Raw genomic sequence first — 8,969 nt, forward strand, 5'->3', positions numbered from 1 at the left:
CTGAAGGAGCTCGTACGATCTAAGGCGGAACGCTTCGCCTCCGCTGACAGAAAGGAGATCTCGGTTCTTTAAAAGGTCGTCCAGAGTAACAGCAGAGGTTCAACGACAAGCCCCCAGTGAATGCTGTGCTCCCAGAAGGTCTGAGGTTAAAGGAGAGGACAAGAATTCATCTCTTTGGCCAGAAAGGTATTTCTCACTTTAATCAGTTACAAAGATCTTAAACGAGCGACAGCAACGCGTGCACGTCTTCTGATCCGCGTCCGGAGCAGAAGACGGCGGCGCTGCTACGCCTTGGTGATGTAGCCCTCTTTGATCAGGAAGTCGTAGATTTTGCGGGTCTTGTTGACATCGATCTTGATAAGCGCCCGGGCCTGGGCCAGACGCAGACCGCCCTGACGCCGGCACTCGTTCAGCAGGGCCTGCTTGTACTCCAGGTAGGCCCCCGGAACCAGGCGCACCACCTGGCACAGCTGACACACACACATACACAGATATAAACCAGGAGCCGACGTCTCTTCTCCCTCCTCTTCCTCCAGCTAAAGGTCTGAGCTTCACAGTGACAATGTGCATGCAGCCCCATTCCCAGAAGCAGGTGCTCCTGGGAACCCTGCTAAGATGGGGTTCTACAGGACCGGTTTGGAGGCAGCAGATAGCAGAAGGTACCGCGGGCCGTGAAATGAGGCGGAAGAACATTTGTACGTTCCTCCTTGGGTGCGATGAAGAGCAGCGTGGTCGCCACCGGTCCTGTGTCGGCGTGCGGCCGCGGAGCTTCTGCTCCCTCGCCACCCGCCAGGAACAGGTGATGAGGAACAGCTCACCTCTTTCTCCCGCTCGTTGAGCTTCTCCGTCCCCGGCAGCCCGGTGAGGTTGAGCGGGGGGGCGCTGCGTCGGCCTGTGGCTGCAGAGCACAACGTGGAAGGAGAGGTGGACCTCGCCGTTAGTTCGTCAGCAGGAAGACGGAGGAGGACAAATATCAGGGGCTCGGAGTCATCGGGGAGGAGGAGCTTCGGTGGATACGTTTGCCAAAAGATCTGGGAGTGTGTCTTCATCAGGGCTTCTCCATGACAGCGGGGGTGGGGTGGGGGGCCTACCTGACACTGTGATGGTGGTGACGGTGGGAGCGATGCCTGCATCTCTGCAACCGGGAGAGGAGAAAGCGTTAGCGCCTCTGCTAGCTGGACTCCTTCGCTCACACACCCGACGGACAGGATTCTCCTGCCTCGCTGCTCGTCTCGCTCCAGGATCGGCTTCTGACGCGGAAGCGTCACAGCTCTGGATGCGGAGCTCGGTGGAGCGTCACAGTAAAACCATCACCGGGACCAAAGACGGAGCGCCGCTCTTCGTCTCGGGGTCTGGACTCACATTGCGGCCTGCTTGCTGAGCCACTGCTGGCAGGCTCGGCCGTCCTGGATGTACTGCAGCACGTCGCACAGCATGGTCCTCTTCCTGCGCTCGTCATCGCGCGTCTGCTTAATCCGCTCGTACACCTTGGCACCTGAGGAGGAGGAGGAGGTTGTCTCAAACACGCGGCGGTTCTTTCCACGCAAAGCAGGGCAGAACAACATCAGATGTTACTGAATCCAAATGTCCACAGGAGTTTGAGCACGGACTCCTCCGAGCAGGAGGGGTTCATATTCCGTACTTCAGCTCCCATTAAATCATCAGGATTAAGCTGCCGGCTGCTGGACTCCAGCTGAGGCCGAAGGTTCAATCTGCTGCTACAGCCCTGCTGCAGAGGGCAGGTTGATGGCTCCTAGCGCTGAGCTTCACACCCACAACAAGAAGCAAGATCAGACAGAAAATGTGACGCCCAAATGCAGCAAATCTCCTGCTGGGGAGAAAAGGTGCGTTCCAAGACAGCTGACAGTCTGAGGCCAGATCTCCACCAGGCGGCACACACACACACACACACACACACACACACACACACAGGGATGTTTCTGCTGCAGGAAACAAAGACCTTTCGCTGCCGAGCTTAAATTGGTGGATATAAATGGAGGCCGCGACTCAGAAGTGCAGGCTGACATGCAGGAGTGAGAAGGTCGGGCTGAGCTCACTGCAGAAGGACTTGATCCCTGCTCTCCTGTACTCCTGCAGCCGGCGGATCTCTCGCCTCAGCTCGAACTCCACTGGAAGGTAAGGGAGAGAGAGAAAGGTGAACCTCCGTGCTTCGAAGGTCGGCGGCATCGCGACGCTCCGGCTCCGACCCGTCTCGCGAGTCTCATCTCCAACCACATCGGCCGAGCGTTCAGAGGCCACGGCGGTGGAGCCGGTTATGACGAGCATGCTCGAAAATAAAAGGAAGCACGTCCGACGGAGGAACTCACACGCGTGACTCTCGATGAATTTGTCGTGTTCCGTGGGTCCGGCCACCCGGGCGAACCTTCTCATGGCCTCGTGCAGGTCCTGCACCTCCTTGGGGTAGCAGCGCTCCAGCACTGGAGGACGGGGAGACAAAGCAGCGGCGTGGAAAACAAACTCCACTCTCAGACCTCGGCAGACGGCGGGTTTCCGTCTGTCCCTCACTAGTTCCCGCTCTGTCCTTCAGCTTCATTCTAACCGAGATTTCACGGCGGACCTCCGCGGTGTCCTGGAGGATTCCTCCGCACACAAACTGCCGCTCGCTCATCTTCTCAAAGGCTGACGGTTGCAAATGAACGATACCTTCCTCCAGCGACCTGGCGCTGCGTGAACACATGGCGGCCACCGCGACAGCCCGGCAGCGCCTGCTCCACGCCACGAGCGCTGTGACAGCACCGGCACTCTGGAGCTCTGGCTGCTGCCGAGTAACACACCTGTGTTGAAGCCATGAAACAACCCCGGTGTGTGTATTTGCGTGAGTGTGCGTGTGTGTGTGTGCACATGCATCGGTAAGAGCCTTGGTCGGACTCCATGTCTAGGAGCTAATTGAGGCTGCCATCTCAGCCAGTCAGGGAAAATAACGGATGGATGCAAATGTTTGGACCGCTTCTCCACGGGGACATCAAAGCGTCTCCACGGCAACGGAGAAAATGGCGAGGAAACAGAAGACCTGAACCATTTGGAGTGACCAGCCTTTGTAGGCCGTCAGCAGCTGCTGCCCTGAAACAGCACAGCTGCTCAATCTGCCTCCAGGTGCCACTGAGAACATGATACGGTGAGATTCTCAGGCTTGGATACCGCTCCCATTGCAGCCTGACACACACACACACACACACACAGTCTCCATGACAACCTCCCTGCAGCTCTACTGCTACTCTGAGTTCCCTTTTGTCTTGACAGACTGGAGAGATAAGGGGAGGGTGGAAGCAGAAATAAATCACCGGGGTAAACTTCTCCTCCAAAACCCCTGACACCCTCACAGGCCCCACAGGCAGGAAGCCCTGGAGCCCAGGACCACACTGATACATGCACACATGGACACGCCCGCCTCAGGATATTCAGAAAACCCAGCCTGAGACGGGTGGATTTATGCCGAGACGGGTGGATTTATGCCGAGACGGGTGACTCGGCAGACGAGGCGGCTTGCATTCCAGCCACTCAGCAGGCCATTTCTCTGCAGGTTATTTACATGCTTGGCCACAAACATGAGCCATGTTGCACTTCAGCTTCTGGCGCGGGGCGGTGTGTGTGGTGTGTGTGGTGTGTGTGGTGCGTGTGGTGCGTATGATGTGTGTGATGTGTGTGGTGCGTGTGGTGCGTGTGGTGCGTGTGGTGCGTGTGGTGCGTGTGGTGTGTGTGGTAGGACCGGGGGGCAGGCTGGGTCACAGAGGGTAACTGCATATCACCCTGGGGCTGAGTGAGCACGTCCATGGAAAGACTTCTCGGTAGAGAACAGGTTCCCGGACGATCTCCAGGAAAGGATCGGAAGGGAACTCACTCTGGAATTTCCTCAGGTTGATGAGTCCGTGGTCTCGTATGATCCTGAGAAGATGAAAAATAAGAACACATTTCTTTATTACTACTTGGAAAGATGTTGAGATTTTTACGACAACCGGTTTAGGGCTGTTTGCCAGAACGGGAATACGCCTGACACTGCGGACCGTAAGGTCACTTGAATGTTCTGGGGTCGGACGGGGTCTCGAGCCTCGGAGGCTCTGACACTCCGCACCCTCTCATGGAGACCGGCTGGACCGGAACAGCGGCCCATTTCACACCTTCCTGAGAATGTCCTGGACACGGGACACCGGTATCTACTGGCAGGCAGCTGAGACGCACCGCCTCGGCGGCCCGACCTTCCGACCTCCCCGGAGTCTGAGACGCTTCTGAGAGCAAGGCGGATTCAGGTCGGCCCGAGCGTCCACAGAATCGGGCGCGGACTCAACAGGCATGAACACGTTCACTTCTTCCTCCTGGAAGGTTCTTGAGAAGGAGGGGACCTGTGGACATCTTTCTGACCTCTTGGACTTTCAGGTCAGACTACACCCCCCACACTGTATTATTATTAAAAGTGACACTCAGAGGGATTTGAAACCATCTGCCTTTAGGTTTCGAACCCCAAACCCCAGCATTCGCTGTCACTGGCAAGTGCATGTGTACATGTGCATACAGCACCATCTCCTGACAGGAGGGGTGCATTGCAGACACCTGCCCCAATATGAGGTTTTTAAGGACCTACTTCTTCCTGCGCTGCCGCTCCTTCAGTCTGGAGTGATAAATATCAACAACGGCAAGCTTCAGCGCTGGAAGACATGGGACGCAGTCAGTATATTGTTCGCAGTTAAACAGGAAAAGAGAGGCAGAGAGAGACAGACAAGAGACGAAGAGCTGCTGCACCTCGCAGGACGTCCGAGTCGTCGTCCACAAAGTCGATGTCTTTCAAATCCCATTCTGCGTAATTGTCAAACTCCTGCGGAGACAGCGGCGAGCGGGTTAAGTGTGACCGAGGCTTTGTGAAAGTGAGGCTGTGGACGCTCAGAGGCTCTCTGACGTCAGTGACGGCGCTCCAAGAGCAGAAGCCGCCGTCTTCGGTCGCTCAGCCAAGGTGTCTTTCCTTCTGAAAGCGGCGGTCAGCTCACCTCCATGAAGTCGGCTCTGGCGGGCATGTATCCAGCCATGTCCCGGGAGAGGACCGAGTCAAAGGTGGGCCGCGGGGGGTCATCGGTGGCTGCGGTGAGAGAGAGAGAGACGTGAAGGTCAACCAGGGATGGAGCCAGACCAGCGCGATGAAGCCGCACACTGGGAGTCACAATAGCCTTTAGCATTATTGCGAGGCACAATGAGAAGAGAAGCTGAGGAGCTGAGAAGAGAAGCTGAGGAGCTGTTCCCGACATGGACGGCTTCTCGCTCAGAGGCGGGGCTGAAAGGGAAGGCGAGCGGGGCCGGACGGGAACTCCGACCGGGTCCAATGATGACCGTTTCCCTCCTCCGTCTCCTTGACGGTCCAGAACCGAACCCCGACATTTGATGTTCTAATGCTCTACTCATCCGGCCGAAGCAACGCAGGGAGACGCGAACGCCTTAAAAACACAGAGGAAGCTGGTTTTCCTCCTCACGGTGAGTTTCTAAGCCCAAGCTAAGAGCAAGTGGATACTGACGTTTGAAGGGAATGGCTCCATCTGCAAAGGGACAGTCTTTGCTTTTCCGCAGGCTGAGCAGGGTGGAGGAGAAGAGTGGGTTGTTGATGAAGTTCTTCATGTAGTGGCTCTCACATTCCTCTTTGGTTTTGGTGCGCATCTGATAGGCCACGTCCTGCCTGGGGGACGAGGGAGAGAAATCATTCAAATATCCTGGTAGAAACAACGGCGGCGGGAAGAGATGCGGCTCTGGTTGACAAGGCGGACGGGGAACTGGGACGGGCTCGCCATCATTGCACGGTGAACTTTACAGCGTTCCATTCAAGGACTCCAACCGTGGACGTCAGCTTCAGTGAAGCGTAAAGGGAGAGGAAAAAAATACTGCTAAAGACATTTTTCTACGACCACCTGAGGACAGAAAGACCCTGAAAACAAGTAGGAACTGAAGACATCTACAGCTCCTACTTGTTTACCATGCATGCATACATACATACATACAAACATACGTACAAACATACGTACGTACAAACATACGTACAAACATACATTGTATTTTCCAGACTATTGAGCACACCCGAATAGAAGCCGCACCGGCTAAAAATGACTAAATCAATCTATGTGTCCATATAGAGGCCACAGGTGTCCACGTTGTAACATGAGATATTTACACAGCCATGTCTTTTTTAACTTCTAATTCAAAACATAATGGTAACATCCACAACTGGAAATGTTTTTTTGCGAACAGTGGCCGGAACACGGCTGATGAAAAAGATGAATAATAAATAAGACGAGGAAAGGTCCATCCATCTTCTGTTCCCGCTGATGCCTCTCACGTTCTTCCTCCTGCTCACTAAAACCGTTAGAGACGTTTTCTTCGCCGTCTGAATTGAACGGCCTCAGAATTTCACGCTCATTTCATCGGCCCGATGTGACGACGCTAAATGTTTTGGCGGCGTGAAGCTTGTTAGCCCTAAAAAATCCATCAATTGGCTGCATTGTCGTTCAAGCTGCAGGGCTCAAAGTGTGTGGAAAAAAGTGGCGGCTTATAGTCTGGAAATTTTAGTATGTGTGTGTGTGCGTGTGTGTGTGTGTGTGTGTGTATATATACATGCAATGCTGGAGCCTTTCCTTTGGGCTTCGTTAAGTTCTCTTGCATTCAAAGTTGGTTGATAAGATGATTCCAACTTTAGGGAAAAGAGTTGATAGTTCTTCTCCCACATGGTGTTTTGAAATGCTCAGCCCACATTAAGACATTATGGTTTACACCTACTAGTGATGTGGTTCTGGTTTCAGGTAGGATAAATGAAACAAATGGGGGCGCGCGCGCACACACACACACACACACACACACACACACACACACACACACACACACACACACACACACACACACGGATGACAGAAAAATCTGAAGTTCTGATTTCTGACTGGGCCAGAGGAGGAATCTACCTTCATGTTGAAAAAGCCTTTTCAGCAGAAAGCGGTGCTACATTCAAGTGGTAACATCATGATGGCAATCCTTGTCCTTTTCAGGGACTTCCACGGGTGAAGGCACAAACACAGCGAAAACACACTGACCAGTTTCCAAAGCCGCAGTCCATGACGGCCTCCAGCAGAGACATCTCCTCTTGGGCCGTCCATCCCGGCTCCAGAACGGGGAAGTCCGAGGTCTGCGAGGAGCGGCGTCCGGGGTTTGAGCGGATGTTCTTCACGATCGGGAAGACGGCACTTTGTTTTCTTACCATGATCTCATACTTGTGGTCGCTCTGATGCTTCTTGTATTCGAAGCCTCGGGTGAAACACTGCCGAGGAAGACAAAGCCTGTCGGTCTCAGAGGTTTGGACGCGGGAACCGGCGGCGGAGGGGAGCGTCTCCGGGCTCACCTGCAGGCACAGCAGGACGGGAGAAGGTCCGCACTCCGCACACTTGATGTAGGGCTCGGTCAGGTAGGACGAGCAGCCTCTGCAGGGGGGCTTGTCGAAGGGGTCATCTGCAACGATCGGGGCGATCAGCCGCCGTCCACCGGGAATACGTCTGTGCAGGAGGAACAGCGGGGCGGCAGACCAGGACGGGCGGCCGCCGCCTCCACACCACGCTTCACCTCCAGACCAGAGCGGACACGCCGAAGACAGAAGATACACGCAAACCCACACACGCCGACCGCAAAGATGCAATACAATGAGATAAAGAGTAAAAACTGTCCCCAGTGGACAGACACACTGAATATGATGACTTAAAGAGTAAAATTATAATGAGATACACAGTAAAAACTATCCCCGGTGGACAGACACACTGAATATGATGACTTAGAGAGACTTAAAGAGTAAAATTATAATGAGATACACAGTAAAAACTATCCCCGGTGGACAGACACACTGAATATAATGACTTAAAGAGATGTAAAGAGTAAAATTATAATAAGAAACAGCGTAAAAACTGTCATTGGTGGACAGACAGACTGAATATAATGACTTACAGAGTAAAATCATAATGAAATACAGAGTAAAAACTATCCCTGGTGGACAGACACACTGAATATAATGACTAAAAGAGACTTAAAGAGTAAAAATATAATAAGAAACACAGTTAAAAACTGTCACCGGTGGACAGACACACTGAATATAATGTCTTAAAGAGACTTAAAAAGTAGAAATATAATAAGAAACAGCGTAAAAACCGACAACCGGACAGAAAATACCGAGCTACAGAGTAACAAGCCGGGCCTCCGGTCATTGTTGACAGCTAGCATACGAGGCTGGTCTCGCCCGCTTGCTAACGTCGACCGCGGCTGCGAACCGGCGAGTCTCCCGGTGAGAACCGGAGCTCCGCGTCCGGACTTACTTCCGAAAGAAGCGAGTCGGTCCATGAGTTTCTCCGTCGGCCGGCAAAACCAAAGGAGACGGGATGAGTTTGCGGGTTCTTCTCCGATCTGTTCGTCGAGCTCGGCCGGGCAGCCTGTTCCCGCAGCCCCGGCTAGCCGAGCCCGGATCGATCGCTCCCGGAGCAACGCTTACTCTATTACTCTTTATTATTCTTTCTTATTCTGTCTTACTCTTTCTTACTCTTTATTATTCTTTCTTATTCTTTCTTACTCTTTCTTACTCTTTATTATTCTTTCTTACGCTTTCTTACTCTTTCTTACTCTTTATTACTCTTCCTTATTCTTTATTATTCTATAATAATAATAATAATACATGGGATTTTTATAGCGCTTTTCATGACACTCAAAGACGCTTCACAAGTAAAAAAAAAAAAAAAAAAATCTTTCTTACTCTTTCTTACTCTTTCTTACTTTTTCTTACTCTTTCTTACTCTTTCTTACTCTTTCTTACTTTCTCACTCTTTCTGACTCTTTCTTGCCATTTCTCATCATTTCTCATCATTTCTGACCCTTTCATGCGCTTTCTTGCCATTTCTTACCCTTTCTGACCCTTTCAAACCCTTTCTACCATCATTTATTGATGTTATCAACCC

At 52.6% G+C, this 8,969-nt stretch overlaps 1 protein-coding gene across 1 annotated transcript; it reads right to left on the bottom strand.

Moving 5' to 3' along the window:
• Positions 1-173: 173 nt before the first annotated feature.
• On the bottom strand, positions 174-8,474 carry tada2a (transcriptional adaptor 2A). The gene is made up of 15 exons (XM_086164461.1): positions 8,337-8,474; positions 7,379-7,485; positions 7,238-7,297; positions 7,074-7,165; positions 5,517-5,674; positions 4,998-5,086; positions 4,756-4,828; positions 4,598-4,661; positions 3,860-3,903; positions 2,328-2,438; positions 2,058-2,129; positions 1,363-1,495; positions 1,092-1,135; positions 819-898; positions 174-470 (listed from the first exon to the last, which is right to left on the bottom strand). Exons 1-15 carry the CDS (start codon positions 8,359-8,361, stop codon positions 285-287), a joined length of 1,338 nt encoding a protein of 445 aa, XP_086020587.1. The 5' UTR covers positions 8,362-8,474; the 3' UTR covers positions 174-284.
• Positions 8,475-8,969: the final 495 nt, after the last annotated feature.

Source organism: Fistularia commersonii, chromosome 18 (assembly GCF_037954325.1).
Source record: "Fistularia commersonii isolate RoL2024-O1a breed Wild chromosome 18, RoL_Fcom_v1.0, whole genome shotgun sequence".
Classification (NCBI taxonomy): domain Eukaryota; kingdom Metazoa; phylum Chordata; class Actinopteri; order Syngnathiformes; family Fistulariidae; genus Fistularia; species Fistularia commersonii.